Source organism: Bos indicus, chromosome 10 (genome assembly GCF_029378745.1).
Source record: "Bos indicus isolate NIAB-ARS_2022 breed Sahiwal x Tharparkar chromosome 10, NIAB-ARS_B.indTharparkar_mat_pri_1.0, whole genome shotgun sequence".
NCBI lineage: Eukaryota > Metazoa > Chordata > Mammalia > Artiodactyla > Bovidae > Bos > Bos indicus.
The window spans coordinates 35,851,765-35,874,081 of NC_091769.1; the positions used below are offsets into that span (position 1 = coordinate 35,851,765).

The 22,317-nt window shown below is 55.1% G+C and overlaps 2 protein-coding genes across 12 annotated transcripts; one reads left to right on the forward strand and one right to left on the reverse strand.

Moving 5' to 3' along the window:
- The first annotated feature begins 3,689 nt into the window (after nt 1-3,689).
- On the forward strand, nt 3,690-6,697 carry INAFM2 (InaF motif containing 2). The gene is made up of 2 exons (XM_070797272.1): nt 3,690-4,667; nt 6,383-6,697. Exon 1 carries the CDS (start codon nt 4,061-4,063, stop codon nt 4,517-4,519), a length of 459 nt encoding a protein of 152 aa, XP_070653373.1. The 5' UTR covers nt 3,690-4,060; the 3' UTR covers nt 4,520-4,667; nt 6,383-6,697.
- Nucleotides 6,698-11,599: 4,902 nt separating this feature from the next.
- On the reverse strand, nt 11,600-20,637 carry CCDC9B (coiled-coil domain containing 9B). Of its 11 annotated transcripts, none has more exons than XR_011568801.1 (11): nt 19,572-20,314; nt 19,189-19,287; nt 18,462-18,617; nt 18,246-18,371; nt 17,434-17,590; nt 16,801-17,079; nt 16,355-16,408; nt 16,158-16,257; nt 15,541-15,583; nt 14,483-15,456; nt 11,600-13,845 (listed from the first exon to the last, which is right to left on the reverse strand). XR_011568801.1 is itself a non-coding variant. In XM_019968510.2 (11 exons), the coding sequence occupies exons 1-11, from the start codon at nt 20,490-20,492 to the stop codon at nt 14,893-14,895; spliced, it is 1,704 nt and encodes a 567-aa protein (XP_019824069.2). In that variant the 5' UTR covers nt 20,493-20,637; the 3' UTR covers nt 11,600-14,892. The 11 variants fall into 11 exon arrangements, 10 of the variants coding, with proteins under 10 accessions (XP_019824069.2, XP_070653366.1, XP_019824068.2 ...); XM_019968510.2 differs by adding an exon at nt 20,481-20,637 and having other exon boundaries at nt 11,600-15,456; nt 19,572-19,685; XM_070797265.1 differs by having other exon boundaries at nt 11,600-15,456; nt 18,255-18,371; nt 19,572-20,319.
- Between the last annotated feature and the right edge of the window lie 1,680 nt (nt 20,638-22,317).

Genomic DNA, 22,317 nt, shown 5'->3' on the forward strand with positions numbered 1-22,317 from the left:
CATTTAAGAGACTTGCAAAATTGTTAAAAGGGAACTCTTTGCACTAATTTGCCCCAGTAATGTTACATCCTATTAACCATCTGCATGGCTCTACCATCAGGACCACCCCCCCCCATTGCCAGTCCAACTTGCTGCTCCTTACAATGATGTGCCAATCTCCGGTTTCCATCATTTTGTGGTCCTGTCATCCCCACTGTTATTAGGGAGCCAGTTCTGTTTTGGTCTCTTGCTGTTGGCCCTGACCTGCAGAGGACAGCCAAAACTCAGCTTCTCAGTAAGTGCACTCCTCTGCTCTGATAACAAGAGTATCCTCTGGGCCCTCCTGCAGAACTGAAGTGGATTTCTGGCCTTACACAGAATATCTACTAAAGCATGACCACTTCTCTGGGTTTTTTGACCCCTCCTTCCACCTTCTGCCATGATACTTCTGACATTTCCATTTCAGTTGGTGGCCTGTCTCCCAGGATCCTTGTCAGGATATGAAATCTGTTTCACGGGAGAGTGCTTCTAAATCAATAAACTCCCCCTCATTCAACTTATTAATAGTATTCAGCTCCCCCTTGATTCAGCCTATACATTCTCTCCTGGCTCCTGTCAATACATACTGGCTACTTCTGCAGCATTTTGGAGATGGAGCCCTCCTCCTTCTCTTCCCAGGTTTGTTGCAACTTGGCTCTGTTTGTTGGTCTTGTGAGCCAAGATGAAGATGCAGCTTCCTTCAGTGCCTACGGGCAATGCCCAGAGACAGTGGCAGCTGTGAGCCATCAGAGGTCAACATCCCTAGCAGCTGGAGGAATGAGTGCCTTGATCCTGAGGGTGATGTGGGCGGTACTCCCAACGTCCATTACAGAGACAACTTTCAGCTCTACCTATGAGGCAGAGAGCAGAGATTAGGATCTAAGGTCCTAGAGTCAGAAAGACTCAGGTTTGATTTCTCTCTAGTTATGAGACTTTGGGTAAGTTGTTGAACTTTTTTGGAGGCAATTTATTCATCTCTAAAATGAAGATAAATAATAACTACCTGATAGATTATTGTGAGACAAATGAGACAAGGAATGTGAGTGCTTAGCATAGTGCCAGCTACATGCATGTCAGTTGTGTCCAACTCTTTGTGACCCCATGGACTGTAGCCCACCAGACTCCTCTGTCCACAGGATTTTCCAGGCAAAAATACTGGAGTGGGTTGCCATTTCCCCCTCCAAGGGATCTTCCTGACCCAGGGATAGAACCCGAGTCTCCTGAAGCTCTTACATTGGCAGGTGGGTTCTTTACCACTGAGCCACCTGGGAAGCCCTAGCATAATGCTGAGCGTATAATAAAGATGTGCATGTCGCTGCTGCTACAATTGGTCAGAACTTTCCAAACCCTAAAAGGGCTGCCTTAGGGAGCAGACAATAAGGTACACCAACATGGAGGGTCTTTTAGTTGATGCTGGAGGGTGCTCCATAGAATGCTGTGGGCAAGGTTCTAGGGTATTTACAAAAGAGGACCTTTGGGGCCTATTCTGTCCCCACGCTGCTTTGATTCTCTGCTCTGACTCTGCCTACCCTTAGTCCAAGAGAGGCTCTTAAAGAAGCATATTCACTTTCAGGCCACTAGGGGGCCATTTAGTTGCCTGCAATAGGAATACACTAATGGTTTCTTAATGGCTCAGGCACCGCGGAGATCAGGCTCAATTATATCTGAAAGCATTTTGAGTTCCTAGGGTAAAAGACACTGTGTAAATCCAGATAATAAATAGAGCTTATTGATGACAGGTTAAAGAAGCTGGCACTGTTTAGTTTGGAGAAGAATAGGGTGAGAGGATTTGAATAGGGGCTGCAAGTATATTTATTCTTCGGTATGGAAAAAAGTGACAGGCTGTTTTCCTACTCCACTGGGAGCCAAGCAAGAAGAAAGAAGTTTAATTTGCAACAGAAGAAACTGAGTGCATTCAAGGAAGCAGTTGGAAGGAGGCTTTGGGTTGGATGGACTCACGTGGAATCTTTACTAATAATTCACCTTGGTATAGCTGATAGGAACAGTCCTACCAGGAAGGTCAGAGAGTAAGGGAGAGAAGAGAGTTCAACATCCAGAGACAATCCAGGGGTTTCGACTTAACAGGTCATCCTGCATGATGGGCTCTGGCCACCGTGGGAGCAGAATGGGGAAGGAGTGGTTGTCTTTTCCCCATCAGCCTGCAGAAGGCAATAAGCACTCCATACGTTCAATGTCCTTAAAATTTCTCAGAAAATAAGTCCGGCTGGCCATTGCTAGTGGCAGACTCGCACCTGAGCTTCAGGAATCACCTGGCTATGGTGCTGCAGTTCCAGACACTCAACAGCACACTCAACTCTGGCAGCCACTTGACTTCCGTGCTGCTGAGGAGGCAGGGAAGCAGCGTTGAGGTGGGACTTCTTCGTAAGGGGGCATGGTGTCTTGAAACTAAGAAGCTGGAGAAATGGAAAAGATAAAGATGGTTCAGCTCCACAGAATCTGAAGCCAGAAGCCAGGAGGAAAGATTCACCCACAGAACTGCATGAGAACTGTCTTCTCCCCACCAGACCCCCGCCACTCCAAGGCAGTTCCCCCATACCCATTGAGATATCCAGGCGGTCCATAGACACAGCTCTGGGAACTAAGGAAGCAGAACTCAAGGAGGAGAGAACCAGAAATTTTAGAAAATCTCACAAACAGGCAATGCAGGCGGGGGCGGAGAGAAGACAAAAGAGAAGTGGCTACCTAGAGTCCGAGCTTAGAGAGGGGTCCTCAGCACCTAAAGGAGGGATGACAAGCCCCACATGGGAAGGGTGGCAAGGGAACACCGCCCAGGCTGAGACCTGAATTGGGTCAGAGGAGGGGAAAGCCCTGTAAGCCGCTCCACCGGTTCAGTGGAGCCTCTTGAGTCCATGGATCAAGCCTAAACCCGGGAGCCAGAATCCCCCTAAAGCGGGATCTGGGACCTGTTGCAAACTTCAGGACTAAGGTGGGAGGAGAGTCTGGAGAACCAGCTCAAAACGTGTACTCTCCCGACTCCGGAATCTAAGAGGACAGAGAATCGGGAGAGCGCCTGAAGCCCAGGCGGGATGCGGCTGCAAGTGGGAGTGAGGGCTAGGAAAGGAACCGACCAGCTGCAACCTCAGTGCATTCTCCAGGTTCCTGGGCTGCCTACGCCAGACGTGGGCCAGGCTGCCTAGGAGTAAAGGGGTCTGAAAGACCCGCCCGGAGGGTACGTGGGACGGGGCGCGAGTCGAGAGCACCAACGTGAAATCACCCCCCGCCTCTGGAGGTAAACTGAGGCCTGGGAGCGGAAGCCGCTGCTGCTAAATAACCTGTCACTTCGGGCAGTCTGAACACAGAGGGGAGGCGCCAGAGTTGACAGCTCCGCGCTCCGACCGCCCCTCCCCGCCGGGCTCCCAGTTCACCACTCCGCCCTAAAAGACGCTGTTCCCCTTTTAAAGAAGCGCCGGAGGCTCCCACCCTCGCCGCGTCAGCCCGTGCGGGGCTGCGGCGCCGTTGCCCTTTTAAGAGACAGCCTCTGTTAACCCTCTCTTAACAGGGCGTCCCGGCGGGGGGGGCTCCCGGCGCCCGCCAGCAGCCAGCCTCCTCCCCGCGCGGCACTTCCGGACCCCCGCCGTTGCCCTTTTAAGAGGCAGCCCCCAGCAGCGCTTTCCCCCGCCCCTTGTTGCCGGCGCGCGAGGCGGGGGAGCCCGGCTGGAGTGGAGAGCGCTGTCCGCGCGGCCACTGGAGACCGGGCGGCCGGCGGCCGGGCAGGCGGCGGCGGCGGCGGATGGGGACTTGGAGTCGGGCGACTGTGGCGGCTGTGGCTGTGGCAGCAGCGAGGAAGCAACTGACGGGCCGGCGGCGGCGGCGGCGCTGGCGGCGGTGACTGGTCCAGGCCCCGGCGGCGGCTGCAGCGACGCAGTGGCGGGCTGCGGGCTGGCGGCGTGAGGAGCGGCTGCGGAGAGCCGAGCGGCCGGGAACCGAGGGCGCCGGGCCGCCCCTTGCCCAGTCCTTGCAGGCCGCCAGGCCCCCTCCAACCGGGGCCGTGGAGCACCGGGGCAAAGGCCGGGGCCCCCCCATGAAGGAGCGCGACGCGACCCCGGCCGAGCGGGGCAAGCCGGCCACCTACACCGGGGACAAGAAGGCGAAGATGGCGGCCAAGACCAACAAGAAGTGGGTCCGGCTCGCCACCGTGTTCGCCTACGTGCTCTCCGTGTCGCTGGCCGCCATCGTGCTCGCCGTCTACTACAGCCTCATCTGGCAGCCGGTGGGCGCCGGGACCTCGGGGGGAGCCGCCGGCCCGCCCCCCGGCGGCTCCAACGCCACCGGCCCGTCCGGGACTTCGGGGGCGGCGGCGGGGCCCAACAGCACGGGATTGTCCCGCCGCGAGGCGCCGCGCGACGCGCCCCCGCTGCAGGCGGCGCGGCCCGTGTCTCCGGAGCCCTCTGCCGACAGCCCCCAGGCCGGGCCGCTGGAGCAGCCGCGGGGGGCCGAGGAGGACGAGGAGGAAGCGGCGGCAGCGCCGGGGAGTCGTTGAACCCCTCGGTGGCAGGGGCAGCCGGAAACCATCCTCCCCAAGCCCGGAGGCAGGACTTTGCAGCAGGACCGGGCGGGGAGCCCGCGGAAGTGACCCCCACGGGAGTGAACGCCTCTCTTCCTCCGATGATCGCCGGCTCGCCCCAGGGGTGAGGGCCCTGCAGCTCATCTTCAGCCAAGGGACCACTATTCCCCGGGGGCTCCGGGTTTGGTCTTCCTACGGACGGTGCTGCGCCAGGGCCCTGAGCCATAAGGGGGGTGGGGGAGGGGTGGGGAGATCCCAGCACTGAACCCTTCTGCGCCGCTAGCTCTTATGTATCCTACGTGGAGGGGTGACTTGGGCTTTCCCCCAAGACTTAAAGAAAGGAGGGAGCTGTAGGGGCTCTTCTTTAATAAGCCGAAGCTCTTGCAAGGAGGCAGGCACGGAAAGTAGTGGAGCTCAGGTACGTCAACCTAGTTGCAGTGGCCACAGATGCATTTAATTTATAGATCCCTGTATATAGTTGTTGACATATGCACTAGAAGCTATAATTACATAGAACTACATGTATCCTCCCACACCCTGGGTAGCTACTGACTGATGGGGTTAAGCAAGGGCTATTTGCTGGCCCCCAAAGTGCAGCTAGCCAGAAGGGCATAAACACTTTTTCATTACCCACTTTTTTACCTTTTCCCCCTCCTATTTCAGAAAGAGGTTTATGATACAAAAGAGTATAATCGTTCTCAAACCTGTTGAAAGGACAATGGAAAACCTTTGAAGAAGTAGAAGCAGTTTGGGGAGGGTGAGGAATGTACCCATCCCCTCCTCTTCCCACCCTAGTGCCCCCACCTAAGAGGCTTTCTATTCCAGCCCTAAGTATCTGGATACCCGCCAGGGAAGAAAGGAAGGGAAAGAGCAATGTCTCTGTGCTTCAACCCTTGGCCTTCTCACAGAGGTTAGGAAGAGCAAGCTTTTGTAAGTAGAATGGATCACAAATGTTTTATCTTTTTTTTTTTTCCCTGTTCTTCAAGGTTAGGTCTTGTTCTGTAATCACCTTCACCTTCCCTCTTGCCCTGAGCCTGTGGTGACAGTGTAGCCCTGTGATTAGAATGAAATCTGTTGTAAATCCAGAGCTTTGAGCACATCCTCTGGTTTTGAGTTGTACTATGGAACTCGAAGGGCTGCAAGATGGGCTTCAAGCTCAGGATTGTGTTTTGATAGCCAGATAATAGACCACCCATGGAAAGTTAAACTGGCTAGTCTTTACCTCTCCTGATAAGCCCTACTTACACACAGCCTATACTTTCATTGAGATGAGAAGCAGTAGGTGAAATGACAGATTTGTAAAGCTAGCTCTGGGGCCACAAGAATTCTACATCCTCAATTTGGATTCCATTTCCTTCAGCCACTTGCTTTTAGGCAATTGAGTGTGGGTAGTGACAAGATATCAAACCCCTTCATGTTTCCTTTTTGGGAAATGAGGCACTTTAAAACAACGACAACAACTTATCCACCTGAGTCCTGAAACAATTTGTCTCTCCAGTTTTCTGGCCTATACTCCAGTTAGCTCTGATCCAGGTTTACAGGACCACAGCCTCGATTTCAGCCATGTCCTGCTGTGGGCAAGATAAAAGCAGCTGAGCTGTCATTGCCTAGGGGCAGGCTGGTAGCACCCCCAAGGTGTCTTGGCTGAAGGAGATTTCCGAGCACTTGACTTTGGTCATCAGGAAGCCTTTGAGACCTTTTTAAATTTTTGGTGAGGGCCTGGAGGAAGAAACATAGAATGCCACTTTATAACTTCAATAATAACCTGTAATTTATATTTATTGTGTGAATTTTTAGTCCTATATTTTAATAATTTGTAAATCGATCTCTTATTCCAAGAATCCTTTGAACTGGCAGGAGAACATCTGGGAGTCCAGTCCCCTGTCCCCATTCTGACCCCTGCATTCTGGACTGTTGAATCCACTTTGGGATGGATCGGCGTCTAGAGAGACCACTTGTGGGTTCAGCTGTTGGCCTCCAGACTCTTAACACCTTCACTGGAATTGGGACATCAGCTCCAGCCCCAGCTGTGAGCGTGACCAGAGACATTATTTATAATTCAGCCATTTAAGATATACCTGTACTCAAAAAGTCCTGTATATTTTTTAAAAGTTTTATTTTTCAGGTGAACAAAAATACATTCTAAGAACTCTACGTCAGCCCGTGTAAGTTGATCGTTTCTCTTTTCATACTTCTTGGGGAAGGAGTTAGAGGTTGAAAGAGGCAGTGGTCTAAGGTGTGGTGGATGGGTGATGATAAATAAGTGTAGGAGGGAAAAGAAATTGCTCTAATGTTCTCTGTGCCTGATGGTTTGACCAAATTGATCAGTGAAGGGTGGCAGGAATCCTCTTAGTCCGGAAGCAATCTCGGGGTGGGAAGAACAGTGATATCTAGTTCAGCTACCTTTGGCTAACCTCACACTGGTTGGAAAAAGTTCTTTTAAAGGACTCTGAGCAGATGCCTAACTGAGGAAGCTAAGGGACCAGTAAGCGTGCATTTAAGAATTATTATAAACACTGAGCTGGCTGAGACCTAGAAGATCAGCTGCCTGATAGAATCGCTGTTCTCACCTTTAGACCATTGGCCCCTAGAAAGCTCAAGAAGCGCTAATATTGGGGGAGACAAATGGATGCATCTGCAGTGGTTGGTCAGAGCGTTGTCTACAACGGAGGAGGAGGCGAGAGAGCCACAGGGCAGAGAGAAGGTGTGGGTTGCTTCAAAGGTGAGGCTTTTTCTTCCCTAGAGCAAACAATAAAAGACTTGTGGGTGAAAAGCACAAATATGAGGAATTAGTTGTGCTGCAAAATACACAGCAAGCAATTGAGCTCAGCTCATTATTAGACAATGCTGCCCTGCGCAAACCAGAGTGAGAAGCCAGTGTCGGTGGAGCCCCCTGAGGCCTGCACTTCTCCAGAGCTGTTGGGGGTGGCTGCTGTGCTTTTATATCACCTTGTAGTCCACAGGGGAGCCAGGAAAAGTCCGCCCTTCTTTTCTTTCTTTCTTGAACCTACACAATGGCTTTCTGTGAGAGGGCTTGGTAAGGCAGAGCAGAAGGGGAGTGAAAGAGTTTCCAAGGTTTAGCCAGCCCCTCCTTTCTGGAGCCAGGAACATGTGGCTTCTGCCATTGAACACGGCTTCACACATTGGGCGCGTATAGCAGTGTGTGCAGCGGGAACCTGCTGACCAAAGTGAAGGGCACTGCTCCACCAGAGCAGGGCCTGGTGGTGAGAGCAGCGGTCAGAATCGGTTTATTTTCAAGGGTTAGAAATTAGCTGCAAAATTGCCCATCAGGTTTTGAGCCAGGAAGAAGTCTGGGCAAGATTACTTTCCTTTTAACTGCTTTGCACCAGGACTACCTGGACCATTTCTAGGTATTTGCTTATATTACAAGTGACTGTATGATTTATTTCCTGACAGCCTGAATTTGATGAAATAACCACCTCTTATGAAAGTGTATTTTGGAGAATGAGGGGTTTGCCGAGCCGTTTAGACTGGGCTTGTGTGGGTATCATTTCTGTCCCCCATTGTGCTGAGGAAGGGTTTCTCTGAAGTTTCCAGTATAAGAAACATTTTTCTTCCTAACAGCTCTAGATTTCCACACATATGAGACCACAGCTTTGGAATTTTTTCTGTCTACCTTGTTTTTTGCTTTTCACTAGGGAGTCCTAAGATAGTGTGTTCTTGCATTGAGTATTTATATCCTGTTTTGAAATGCTGAGTGGAGAGCATCAGCTTGTTTCTACATGTTTCTTTAAGGGGAACTGAAAGGTCAGGTCCCAAGCTTTAGGGCTACCACAGCTATTTAAAAGAGGTAGTAACTGTCCCCCCCTTCCTGTGTGCAGAGAATGGAGGGATTTCTGGAATTGCAGTGCACTTACAGAAGGGCCACCACGGTACTCTTTGTTGATCTCCCTCGGCGGAGGGAGGGACCACAGTGGCCTTGTTCGTTTCAAAGACCAGCACAGGGCCTGCACACAGGAACAGGCACTCAGGGTTGTCGATCATCTGCTTGATGTGTGTTGGCTAGAGCCAGCCCTAGTGTCATTGTGGTGTCACCATCGTGATCCACTTGTGTACCTACATCCACAGTCGATAACCTGGGTTCAGGGGTGAATTGCTAGATGACAGCCTCACTGGCCACTCTGGTCAGAGTTTCTTCACTGCCAAGTTGAGGGGCTTGGGCTTGGCTGCCTCTTCTCGCCAGGTGCAGGAAGTCCACAGTTGGGTTCCATGTGGTGCTGTTAACAGAGCAGCATGAACTATGTAACCCCTCCATTGTCCCCTTTGTTCTGGCTCCGTGGCCTAATCGTGAGTTATAAAAATATCTGCTCTACAGACAGTTTTTTGGTCACATTATGTCCCATAGGACATAGCCTGTGGGTTTCTACTACCAGAAAACCGGTGTTATGCTCTTTTTTCCCTCCAGTAGCTAATTTTAAAAGACAAAGACAAAATTCTTTTTTTCAACCACACACCCAGACTCTACCAGGCCCTCTATCCTGAGTGCAGAAACAGCCATGGCTCCCAGCAGCACACTGAGCATGTGAACCACCAGAACCAAACCAGCTTCCCGTGCCAGTGCCATTCTGTAAACAGTTGATAGACTACTGTGGGGCCAGAAAATTACCATACAGTGTTTGCCCACAAGGGATGTATAGTCATTCCAACAAGAATCTAGTCTTGTTACTTCTCTGTTTTCTTAACTTATCTGTTTTTGCAATAGCCTATCCGTTAATCAATGACAAGATTCTTTTTTAAAAAAATATTGATTTGGCTTCACTGGGTCTTTAGTTGCAGCTTGCCGGATCTTTGGTCTTCATTGCAGCATAAGGGATCTTTAACTGTGGCATGTGGGACCTAGTTCCCTGACCAGAGATCAAACCTGGGCCCCCTGCATTGAAAGTATGGAGTTTTATGCATTGGACCACCAATAAGTGCCAGCAATAAGATTCTAATTTTTCTTAGAACATTTTCCATAAACTGCTACCATTATTTCAAGAACTCTTTATTTATCGCTTATAGTGTGCCAAGCGAGCCTCAGAAGTCCCCAAACCAACTTGTTCAAAAAATTGGTTGTTGGTCACCAAGGATTTCCTTTTAGCCATCCCTCTCTGCTAGCTCAGTGTTCAGAGGATGAATTGAGGCCTCCTCTCACTTCGTCCTGGAGGCCACCTGTCCCCTTAAGCTCCCTGCTAGTAGTCTGGGTGTCTGGGCAGTGTTGAGTCACAGCCAGTCTCTGAGCTGTAGGCAACTCACAATATCACCAGGACCCAGGCTGACCCGGCAGCGGGCTCTGGGGAGGGACCCCTGAACTGGAAGAGACACAACCTACAGACTCAACATTGCATTAGTTATCACCCTTGACCCCTCTCTTTCCTTCTCACCAAATGGGAATTCATGAGAGCAGATGGAGCTAATAGATATGACAGGGCTTGGAGATCTTGGGAATAAAAGTACAGTATATCCACATGGGGTAATTAATATATTTTTAAGGGAGTGTCTGTCCCTTTGGGCAAAAATGCTGCATAGAAAGAAATGTGAAGGAGCAAGGAGTAAACATTACACCAGAGCCCAGATCATCAACATCAGCATCACCTGGGAACTTACAAGAAATGCCATGGCTTAGCTCCCATCCCACAACTACTGAATGAGAAAGTCAGGAGATGGAGCTGGGCAGGGCGTTAACTAGGCTTCCAGGTGATTCGGATGCACACTAACATGTGAGAAGCACCAGCCCACTCTCCCTCTGATTCAGTAAGTTGGGGTTAGGGTATTACTGTTTGGACAGATGGTTATCAAAGGTGACTTTTGACCTTCCTTCTTGGTTGAAGCCAGCTGCCCTGCTGGGGGAAGAGGAAGCACTGTGTCCCTAGAGTTTTAAAAGGGAAAAAGCCTTCATTGTTGGTTCTTTTTGAAGGTTGCAGGAGAACTTGCCCTGGAAAGCTTGTTAAGAAGGAGGCAGGCCTGAAAGAGTCCTCTCTCCCTGTCCCACAAAGATACTGATGTGTTTGCCTGACCTCCTGCCTTGGGGCCTGCTGCTCCTCGAGCCAGTCCTTAAAAGGAGCAGTGGGTGCCACATTTGTTCCTTCTGGTGCCAGGTCTGTGCTATTTCACTTTGCTGGCGTCAAGTGGATGCTTAATGAGAGGCCATGACGCAGGCCGGCAGACTCGTTGAGAGAAAGCAGCCTCGGACTGTGCTTTCTGCAGCTTCTCTCACTGCCTTCCCCAGCCTCCCATTCTCCCCCCACCTCCTGTGGGGCTGTGGTCACCGTGTGTCTGCTCTTCCGCATAAGCCCTGATAGCCCTCGCTCAGGACAAGATGCTTGTAGGATCTGTGGACACTGATAAATGACTCAAGAGGCAGAAGTGAAGCGGTGCCTTTCGTTTCTCCTATTCCCTTGAACTCCCTGCCCGGGAGTTATCTTAATCCCCCAATTAAGAAGATATGGCCATATTGGGATTTGGGGCATTTCCCTTATTCTTTTCTGGGGCCAGTGCCATCTTTTCCTTTTATTCCTGTCCTTGAGGCTAGGATTTGGGGCTGGAACTGATTGGTGGTCAAACCTTCCAAACTTGGACCTTTTTAGATAGCTGGGGATCCTCCACTTCCAGGGATCCCCAGTTACCCATCCCTTGATTATATGAAAATACAGACATGCTACTCCTTCGGGTGGTAAAACTTGGGGAGGCATGAAGCCAACTCCACAAAGGAGTCTGTTTCTGGGGAATGAGTTTGTGAGATTGCGGCTGATGTAAACAGAAGAAAAAAGGAAATGCCTGAACTGCAAAAGCCAGTGTCAAAGTTAGGGGGAAAAGTTGAGGACATCCTTGTGATCCAGTGGGTGGATGAGGGCAAAGAACATTTCCTGTAAGAGGAGAGTCGCTTCGTGATGCTTTTAACTCACCCAGACCACCCCAGGGAAGTAAGGCAGCTTACTGTCCTAGAAGGGAGTGCCCTTTACAGACCGCCCCTTCTTTTGAGAGTGCGTTGACCCCAGTGAAGATGAGACTAGAAGAGGAGGCAATGGAAAAGATAGAAGACAAAGTAGACCAAGATCACACCAAATCACTACTTCATTTATTCAACAAACATGTACTGAGTGTCTTCTTCATGCCAGGCAATAGAGTGCCAGGGGTATTTTGCATATTTTCACCTTTAATTTTCTTAACAATCCTTCAACATAGGTATTACTAGCTCCATTTTGCAAACAAGAAAACTGAGGCTTTTAGACATTAAAATTGACCAGAGTCATCCAGCTAGCAGGTGACAGACCTAGAATTCAGATTCAGTCTCTTGGATTCCAAGGCCCGGGTTTGTTCCGCTCTACCATACTGCCTGTCATCCCCCAAATACTTCCCTCACAGTGTGGTCTCCGCTCCCCTCTGTGAGGTGATCGGCGCCAGGATAGAGATGCTTTCCACCTCTTCTGCCTTGTTTTGAGACCTTGGGTAAAGCTGTCATGTCCCTGCTGGCCCCCTACTGCCCTCTGCACTCTCATCAATTCCTCCAGCTCTGTGCCTGGGCTCCTGAAGCCATGTCCCATGAAGAACTTCCCACCTTTGAGAAGCAGTTTTGTCTGTTGGTTGGAGAGGAGAAGGACATCCAAGAAGGCTCCCAGCCAGGCCTTTAACCAAAGGATCCAGGAAGAAGCAGAGCAGCCTTCCATGGCCCCGAGCTTTGTGGAGGGATGTTTACCCTTCCCTCCTGCCCCTTAGCTGGTTTCATCCTGGAGCAGGGTTTGTGGCCACCAGAAGTGCTGGCTCATTGCTCCTGAAGGAGGGCTCCCCTTTTCTAAGGAAAACTCAATGATACTTGCCTTGTGCTACAGTTCTTCCTATAATGAAGATATCCTATGCCAGACTCCATTCTCTCCAACTGCTCCTGACTCACTCCCATGACATCCCTTTCTCCTAACACCCGGAAAGAGAGAAGCCCATTTTTCCTTAGCCCTTTAGCCCAGCTTCCTCTCCCACTTAGGTCTTGTCATGAGGCCTCAAGCAGACCTCTGCCCAAACTACATCTCCAGCCCACAGTAAAACATGACTTAGCACATACCCTTTAATGAAGGCACATCTGTATAGTTGGTAGCATTGGCAGTTGGGGGAAGTTTGTAATTCTTAGAATCCAAATTCTGGTTCACAATTTGGGAGACATCTGAATTCAAGGGCTCTGCTTGAACCTGCTCTACTCCAGCTCCGTCCTTGGGAGTCATGGGTTCCAGGGCCAGTTTCATGCTCTGAAGTCACAAATGTGTGACCAAATGGCAAGAGGAAAACTTAAGCTTGGAATTTTTCACCCTTGCCTTTTCATATCTCACAGGGGTCTTCTCCCTACATGCACAGAATGTTCCTAAGCCTTTCTGGAATTCCTCTGATTAATCCTCACCTCTTCCAACCACCTTCACCTCACCCCATTCCCAATCAACTTTCTCACTCCCCACTACAGGAAGTTGGCACCACCAGCTCTCAAGCCTCTAACCCAAAGCCTCAGCTTCCCACCCGACTCTGAGACCAGGAAGCTCCCACCTGGCAGGGGCAGCCTGCCACCACCCCATGTAGAGCCAGCAGCCAGCCCTTAAGAGTCTAGAGTCTGTCTCTGTCCTCAGCCCTCCATATATTCTAATCTAAATCCTTCCTCTCAAAGTGTGGTCCAGGAACCCGCAGTAAAGGCAGCACCTGGAGCCTATGAGAAATGCAGGTTCCCAGGCCCAGCCCAGAGTTAGAGTCTGCATTCATCTGCACCTTAATGTGTAAGAAGCACTACTCGAAACAATCTGATCTGCTGAAAAGTCATCCCCTCCACCCTCCTCCTCAATAGAGGGGGTGGCTCGTGGAGCAAGAGCCAGTGAGGAAGCCTGGCCTCACAGTTGAGCCACAATTCAGACCTCTTTTTCACAGTGGAGAGAAATGCTGGGGATGATCTGGACACTCCAGAGAGAACCCTGAGAAGCCAGTGAAGCCTGGGACCATCAGCAGAGAGGAACAGCCACGGCCGGGCTATGTGGGGAGATCCAAGCAGGGGTTTGGGGGCAAAGGGGACACCCGATGAGAAAGAAAGGCGTGCCCACCTTTGCACACAGCGGTGGGGTGGTTCCCTCTGGGCTCCTGCCACCATCTTCAGCCCCTGTCGGGCACCTACAGCCAAGAACAGCTCCTGCTGTGCAGCCTGGATCTGCCGGATGACGAGGCTTCTTCCCTCCCTCTTGCTGGCAAAGTTACCATCGCCCACTGGCTGCATTGCTGGTAGTGGGTGCTCAGGAAATGTTTGTTGAATTGAGAGGAAGCCACAGCTTGTGCGGAGTCTGGATAATTCACCAGACGTGGGTCTCAGTGGTTGGGGTGGGGGGCGGGGAACAGGGACTAAGTAGGAAAGACGAGTCCTGATGTCGTACTTAGCTAGAGTTGCTGTTTCTCTGCCTCTTGAGTCCCTTCCTGAGACCTTGCTTTGGCATGACACAGTGCAGGGAAGTGGTGGGAAGAGGAAGTTGGAGATGGCAGAAAACGACCCCAGGTGGCAGGCTCCCCCTCCCCCATTCAGGATGCACTCAGGTCTAACCTGGGGGTGGAGGAGGAGATCCCTGAAGATGAGCTCCCCAACCCTGCTGTGGGGAGAGACAGCCATCTGTCCCCTCTTCACCCCACCCTGCTTCAGAGACTTTCTCGAGATCCTTCCTTTCACAGAGGAGACCTGAGCTCTGCTCTTCTGTCCCCAGCTCCGTCCCTGCCGGCTGTGGCCTCCCTTCCTCTGGGCCTCAGCCTCCTTTTCCCGAAAGGTAGTAGGCAGCCAGGTGATTGTGAGGTTCCCCCAATGGTCATCCAGTGATTCTGGGACTGAGAGTCACATGGGTGCAAGGCAGGGGAAAGTGTAGGAAAGGGCCCCAGGCCTGGGCTAGCCATGCCAGCTGCTGCGGCTGGCATCAGTTGACAAGCTGGCAGTACCTGACGAGCCAGGAGCCAGCAGCTGGAGAGGGTGGCCAGGCCCTGGGGGTGACGGGTGCTAGGTGAGCCAGCTGCTGAGTGCTTCCAAGCCTCGTCCTCTTGTCATGGCAGGGAGCCTGTGGCCTGGGCAGCAGCAGGCTTGGGACAGAGTTCACCAGCCTCACAGACCAGGCGTGGCGCGGGCGTGCACCAGGGGCTGTACCTGCAGGTGAGAGCACATGCGTGCACAGGGGGCACCTGTGAGGGCGGGGGCTGGCTCCTGGCCTTCACGGTCTCACTCCCCTGGAGAGTTTGCCAAACTGCTCAGCCAGGCCGCCACAGCCACCAGCCACCACACACCCATGGCGCAGACTCTGGACAGCGCCTCCCCTCCTCTCCCCAGCCTGGTCCCCTGCTCCCATGAGCTTTTCTCAGCATCTTCCTGCAGGGCCAGGACCCCCTGTCCTGCTCCTCACACCTCCTGCACCCCTCGCCCTTTGGCTGCCTCCTCTAGGGGCCCTGCTCCGAGGTGTCAGGCCCTGCTGGGCCCCAGCCTTGCCAGGCCTGTCTTCTCTGGGCTCCAGGGGCTCTGCCCCTTTGGGAGGCCTGGAACAAGTCTGGGCTTCTGGCCCGGCCTGGGGCTCGGTCGACCCTAGGGGCTGCTCCTGGCCCTCCAGCCGGGACACAGCGCTCTCCTGGGCCCCAGGCTTTGAACTGAGCATACACGTGCTCTCCTGAGGCCCAGAGCTACTGGCACCTCCTAGGGAGAGATCGAGGGGAACCAAGTCTGAGTTTGGTGGAGAGCCCGGACTGGCTGGACTGGCTGGACTGGCTGCCAAATCTCCCAACTCCTCTTTCAGCCCCTCTGGTGATTCCGATGCTGGGGTGGGGGTGGTTCCGCCACCCGGGGCACTGGTGGGTCCTCCAGGCTCCATCCTGCTCTGAATCTGCTCATGTTCCTTCTCATTCGGAGTCTTTCTGGTGCTTTGGCTTCCCTGAAAACAAGAGGTTGGCTCTACTGGTTGGTGAATTTAGGGCTCATGTCCCTAGCCCACCCCATCCTAGGTCCGAGTACCCACCTCCTGGCTCTCTGGCTCCTGCCTGTCTTCCTTCATTTCCCACCTGCAGAAACACAGCACTTGGCAGGTCCCACTCCCAACCCACCCCACCTCATGTCACCTGCTCCATAGCCGGCAGCCCACATCCCCCAGGGGGAACCGAAAGCCCAGGGGTCTCAGAGGAGAGTCAGAGCCACAACGAGGCCCCAGGATGTTTCCCTTCCAGCCTGACCTTCCGCCCCAAACCCAGCCATTTCCTCTGAACACTGCCCACTATAGCGGGTCCCCAGCTGCTGTTTATGGCCAAGCCTGCAGCACCTTGAGTTCTGTGGGGACGATGGGCGTGTCCCAGCCTGTGCTGCCTGGGAAAGGCGCGCCTGACTTCCCCCGGGGAAAGGAACTGCTGTAATTACCGCCGGCCTCCCAGGGCACCAGGCTCTTGCTGCAGCTGCCTTTGCCGATGGCCTCTCCCAGCATCTCATTAACCCGCCACCAGGCAGCAGTCAGCCAAGAGGCAGAGGCCCTGGGGGCTGGAGCAAGCACCTGGGCCAGGCGGCCTGACCTCCCAGAGGTAAGGCAGGGCCAGAAAGTCCAGGAGCCCAGAACCTCCCCCGATTTTGCTCCCTGTCTCACGTTACCTGCGGGCCCTGCCAGTCAGCCTCTCTGTCCCTCGAGCCTTGCTGCGTGTGGCCAGCGCCACCACGGGTCTGCCCTGTTGCCCACCCCAAGTAGCACTGCCTGCAAGAGATGGTACACATCAAGAGAGAAGAGGGTCATGGCAGCCCGGTTCCTTCACCAGCTCCTGGGACCTGATCCTCCTCCTCTCTCAACTCACCTTTGCCTTCAGGGGGCAGTGGTGGGGGCTGTAGCTTTCGCTGACTCCTGGGACCTAAAGGGGAAGAGGAAATTGGGAAAGGGTAGGATCACAAAAGAGCCAAAGCAGCAACATCAGCTCTTTCAGGACCAGGAAGTTGTCAGTCCTTCTCTTGGTCCAGTTGTGAGTGTTCTGGTTCCCAGAAAGATGTCTGGCCTGGGTGCTGGGTTTGGGGGGTGCGGTTAGGGCAGTATCAGGGGAGCTGGGCCCCTGTGCTAGCTTTGCCACTCTGGCTAGGTGACCAGCAGAGCAGCCTCTCCAGCCTTGGCTTCCTCATGTGTAAAATGAGGGGCCAGCGATGCAGTGGAATTATCCCTATATTAGACAAGGAGCAGCTGCCACCCAGGAGGGTCCAACACCTCAAAACGACCCCAGTACTGACTTCCTAGTGAGCCTTCTCTCCAGACCTTCTGGGGGCAGAACCCAGGACAAGGCTTGTAGGTTTAGAGGATGCGAAGAAAGGTCATGGTGCCTCCTCTGATAGGGAGCAGAGGAAGGAAGATGTTCTTTCATGCTTCTTTCCAGCTCTGAAAATAGGTGGTAAGCCAAGAGACAGAGGACAGAGAGAAAGAGGGAGCAAGGGGTGAAAAACTCCAGGAGGCGTGGGGTTGTGGGGTTTTGGCTCACCCCTCGTGCTGCCCACCCTGGCTGGGCCCTCTTCCCGAGGCTTGCTGGAGCCCTGTCGCCTGCATTGCAGAGAGAGGGAGTCAGGCTGGCTGGTGGCGGGAAGGACAGAGGCTGCAGAGCTGCTGGTGGGCCAACACCCCCTCCCCCACCCTAGCCCCAGGCCTAAGGACAGCAGGGAGAGGGTGGGCCCAAGAAATATGGGAAACCCAGTGCCTGCACAGAGCCCTTAGCCCAGGGCCCAACCGGAGGGCCCAGGCAGATCCTCACCACCCTGGGAAGGGTCCCAGCCGCCCTCCAAGAGGCGCCCACAGTTAGCCTGACACAGCCCCACAGCATGTCAACCCAGCAGCTGCCGGGCCCTGCCACCCACGTGGGCTTGGCCTTGTCCAGGTCCCACGGGCGGCGCCAGTCACCCTGTGCGTCTCTGTGCCGGGCCAGGCGGGCCTGGTCGATCTGCTCCCGCTCCTGCTTCCACTGGACATAGTCCCAGCTCACCTCCAGGGGGCCCCCCAGTGCCCGGCGGGGAGCTGGGCCTGGGACCAGGGCTGGACTCCCAGGCTCCCGGACACCCTGCAGGGAGAAGACACTAAGCACCATAGGGTGGAAGCAGAAACAGCCCTGGGTTTGGGATGGGGATCCAGAGAGTCTGCTAACCCCTTCCTCTCTGAAGGTTTTGACGTCCCCACCCCAAAATTAGATCCATTCCATGTCGGTTAAATCCTGTTTGCCATAGGCATGGTTTCCATCCAGGGTTAGCTGTGTCTTTGGGGCAAGATGACGTCTCTGTTGGTCATTTCCTCATCTGTGAAATGGGGATAATAATAGTGCTATTCACGGGGTTGTTGCTGGGGTGTGTGGTCAGGCCGAGGGTGGAGAGACACCCAGCTGCTGGGAGCAAGAGCCAAGACTAGGGACTGCTGCCATCTAGAGGTCACACCTGGCACATGGCCAGTCTCTCACACCCTAGACCCACCTCCAGACCCCACCAGCTTGCCACCAGAGGTCCAGGAGGGGTTAGGGGCTGGGACACATCTCTCACTTGCACTGTCTCTGCATGACCCACCCAATGTGAAGACTGGTCAGAGAAGGGAAGAAGGAGTGGGAATTCTTGCCGGTGCTGCCTGGGCCACATCCCCCCAGATGGGGACATATGTGACTCAGCTTCCATGCCTCCCCCAAATGGGGACCACCACATTCATGTCCCCATCCCTTCTTGGGAAGGTACCTTCCGTACAGAATCTGAGCTGATGGCCGTCGGCATGGAGGGGCTCCGGCCCAAGCCCCCTCCAGGTGACCCTTCTGCTCCCTGGTTCCGTGCTCTGGTGGGCTTCTCACTTACGATCCGCTTGGCCTGGGGGAGATGAGGATGGGCAGTGTGGCACAGGCAGGGAAGAAGAGGAGGCTTCCTGGCTCATAGGCTTCCCCTACCCACCCTGCTCACCTCAGCTTTGTTTTCCATGGTCACGGCCAGATCCACCCGCTCCCCTAAGCAGAAGGTGCCAGTGTGGGCCTCTGCCTGCTCATCCTCAAGCATCTCACTGGCTGTTCCAGGTCCACGGGCACTCCTTGCCCAGTTCCGGCTGACCACCCGCTTCCCCTGCAGAATGAGGTGCCATGCCGTGAGACCACATGGGCAGCACTGGGCAGAAGTTGGGGGTTGGGTCCTTTGGGTGCTTCCCCAGGCTGGGTTCAAGCCCTGGCCCTCCCTGGAATGCCCACTGAGGAGCTGCCTCTGTGAGGCGTTCACATACCAGTGGCATTAGGTTATCCAGGCCTGGGGCCACCCAGGGGCCCAAGACGCCACAGTGGCCCATCTCTGAGCTGGGAAATCCAAAGCACTCAGACAACGAGGCTCTGTTCTCAGACGCTGTTCCTGGCATTCAGCCCCAACGTCTCTGTGCCCTGGGACTTGGGGTTTAGGGGCAGCCTATGCGTGGGGGCACAGGTGCAGAGCTCTGGGGCTGGAGAAGGGCATGGTCACCTTCCAACTGTGGCTCTTTGGGGTGGGGGCCAGCAGTGGCCTGGGCTGCATGAGGTTGGTAGGTGTGCCCCTGAAGAGAAGTGGGAGAAGCAGAGGAGCAGGGGCAGCTGTGCTCCCCTGGCACAAGCTGGGCCGCCACCTCCCTGCCACCCCACCCTGTCTCCCAGGTGGGTCCTCCTCCAGGAACCTGGCTGACGGTGACAGTGAGGCCATCAGGACGAAGGAGCTCCGGCGTGGTCACAGCCATGCCCCCCTGCTCTGCCTGCCGTCGGTCTTCCTGGATCTCCTGTGGGAGGGCCCGGGGGTCAGCACAGGCCACGGCCCCCCAGAGGCACAGATACACAGACGCTGACAGGCCTACACAGAGAGACACCAGTGGGACACCAGGGGGCAGGCGCACCACGTCACAGAGTCCCCAAGACCCCTGCAGAGCCTCTGAGATGGAACACACCCACCCTCACCCTGGTCCCAGACCCAAGCCGGCACGGGAGAGACCACCGTGCCGGAGTCTGCAGGCCAGCCCCGGAGTGCCAGCCCAGTCGGTCCTCCCACCTGGCACAGCCCACTCACCTGGTACCTGCGCAGCAGGGCCTGGTTCTTCTTGCGAAGGGCAACTATCCTCCGGTCCAGCTCTGCGTCCTTCTCCTCCTGCCTGCTCATCGGGGACTCAGCCCCATGAGGCCCCTGTGGAGGGCAGGGGCCCAAGCTCCTGACTGCTGGGCCCATCCCTTACCAGTTCCTCAACTTCTACATCCGCCCATTCTACCCTATTCTTACCACCCAAGGAACAGCCCCAGACCCAGAGCTAGGGTCGCGTGGGGAGTCGGCCCATGGAAGGCCGTAAGCCCCCACCCTGCTAGGCCCGTCTTGCCATCTCCCTGCGTCCTCTCTGGGGGCTCAGGTCAGAGCTTCATGCCCAGGCCCACAGCTCCCAGCAGTGGCTGCCCCTCCCCCCGGCTCTCCAGGGAGCTCAGCTGCGGAGCAGAGCCCGGAATGGGAGTTATAAATGGCTCTGGCAGCGGAACCTGCCGTGACTGGGAAGTTGCCAGGGGATTCAGGAGGTCGAGGGGGGAGCTGTTGGGCTCCCAGGCCGAGAACCACAGTGAAAAGAGAGGCCCCTGCTCTGTGCTGGGCTCCCAGGCCATGGACCCCACTTCTCAGGCCTGCGCCCAGCCTGTGGGAAAGAGCCGCTCCCACAGGCCCAGCCTTTCCAGGCCGAGAGCAAGAGCTGCTGGCAAGAGTCAGCTCCGTGGGTGGGCCCCGCCGAGGAGACCCCTGGGCACACTGTGATCCCTGGGACCCTCCTTATCTGGCTGCAGGGACTCCGTCGTGGCCCACACCCCTGCCCAGCGCCCTCCCCTCCCGCCTAGGCACAGCCCTCTTCCTCCTGGGCCCAGCTGTCCCCGGCTGCCCTCAGAATGTGGCCGCCTGGCGTCCCAGCCCCAAGAAGCCCCCCGCCAAAGGCAAGGTGCCACTCACAGCTGAGTGCATGGCAACAGCGGGCACGGAGAGAATTCCAGAGCAGTCCTGGGGGGAGCTAGAGCGGGAGGGAAGCCGGAGCCACCGGAGCCGGGCCTCCCTCCGCCGGCCTCTCCCTGCCGGCTTCGCTGCTCAGCACACGAGATCATGTTGTGATTACAAAAGACTCCTCTGGGCTCCCAGCCAGGAACGCCGCGGCCACCGCCCCCACCATCCACTCTCAGAGGGCGAGGACCAGGGCACCGGCAGCCAGCTGGCCCTGCCCAGCACCTCTCCCTGCCCTGCCCCATGTCCCCAGACAGACTGGCAGGGACTTCTGCCTGGCGGGGCGAGCCCACACAGGGGGCCCTATGCTTCACTAGGACCCCAACTTGGGCCTGCCTGCAGACAGATGGGCAGCGGAGTAGGTCTCTGTCCCTCCCATTAGTAAAGAGAGGCCTATAGTCCAGCCTGTTGCCCTCCCTGGTCCAAAAGCCTCCACTCAAATGAGCGTCCCCTGGCCCCTCACTCTCCTCATCAGTTCTGGTTTAAGTAATGCGAAGGGATCAAGGAGTTCACCTCCCCTAGGCCATCAAGTACTACTGCATACCTAAAATAACACCGTTAGTCATTCATTCCTTTGGGTTCAGCGTTGTCTTCCCTGTACTTTCAAGTACACTTGCTCCTGGGACACTCAACTGTCCAGGTCACCCCTTGGTGTGGGGCGCCTCCCTCAGGGCCCATGCCGCCACAGCTCAGGCCTGGCCAACAGCCTTCCCCCTTGGCTCCTACCTGGGAGCCCTTCCTGGCCTTGCTCCCCAGGGCTGGCCCTCTCAGCCTCTCTGACCCTGAGACTGGAAGCAGCCTTTTCTGGGAAATTCTCCCCCCAGATCTTGCTGGTACACCCGAGGCTGCTGTCTCTGCCCTGGACAGCAGCTTGCCTGGCACCCCTAGTGCCTCCGAGACCAGGAGTTTGGGGGTGCCAGGGGGAGAGGTGGTCTCTGTATCAGGAGCACCTGGGGTCTGGTTCTGTAGTAACAGGTCCCCGATCTCCAGGCCCTGAAGGACAGGTCAGAGGTTCCTGCATTCCCCCTCAGCCTTGACTGACCGGGGCCTATTTCCCTAATCCCGTGGACACCTTGTCCCCTCCTGTTTCCAAAGCAGAAAGCCCTGCTGCCCTCTCCTTCCTACCCAGACCAGCCCAGGCAGCCAGAGAGCCAACCCGTGCTCCCCTTGAACCACCCCTTCCTATCTGCCCACCCCTGCGCACCACACTGAGCCTCTTTCCAGGCCAGGCCTTGGAGCAGCACCGCTGACCCAGCAGCCGATCTCCGCCACCCTAGAGTTCCATCCTGCTTGGAAATGCCACTGAGCTCTCTCTTCCTTTCATGCCGGATGTTCCCACTGAGTCAGACTCCTCTACATTCCCAGCTACAGTGACGCACCCAGGCTACATACACGCGCGCACACACACACACACACACACACACTTCTTCTCCTACCCTCTCCACGTGCTGCCTACTGAGTTCCAGTCTAGTCTCTGACAGCCGGAGCAGGGCCCTGGTGGGGTGGCAGTCGGGCCTCCTGTCACTTGCCCCATGCCCTGTGGTTGGAGCTGGAAGGCCCTTAGAGCCTGGGAGTGAAGGATGCAGCTGAGACCCAATGTTCTCCATGATCTTTGGAACCCAGGTCTGGGGAGGAGGAGTGGAGATAGAGGAGACGAGGTCTGCTCTCCCCATTGCGCCCGTTCCCAGCCAGGGTGGGGGCCAGACAGCAGTGGGGAGCAGCAGGCTGGGTAGAAATCCAGCCATTCTGCAGGGTGGGCGACCCAGATCTCTAGAAGGGCCTACAGGAAAAG

What these genes read in the sequence shown, in the direction of transcription:
- CCDC9B (XM_019968509.2), bottom strand. Translation starts at nt 19,727, where the DNA reads ATGGGCCCAGCAGTCAGGAGCTTGGGCCCCTGCCCTCCACAGGGGCCT. An exon ending in CCATGGAAAACAAAGCTGAG is followed by an intron (nt 18,372 to 18,461) that starts GTGAGCAGGGTG and finishes CATCTCCCCCAG; the next exon opens with GCCAAGCGGATCGTAAGTGA. An exon ending in ACTGCCCCCTGAAGGCAAAG is followed by an intron (nt 16,258 to 16,354) that starts GTGAGTTGAGAG and finishes CATCTCTTGCAG; the next exon opens with GCAGTGCTACTTGGGGTGGG.
- INAFM2 (XM_070797272.1), top strand. Translation starts at nt 4,061, where the DNA reads ATGAAGGAGCGCGACGCGACCCCGGCCGAGCGGGGCAAGCCGGCCACC.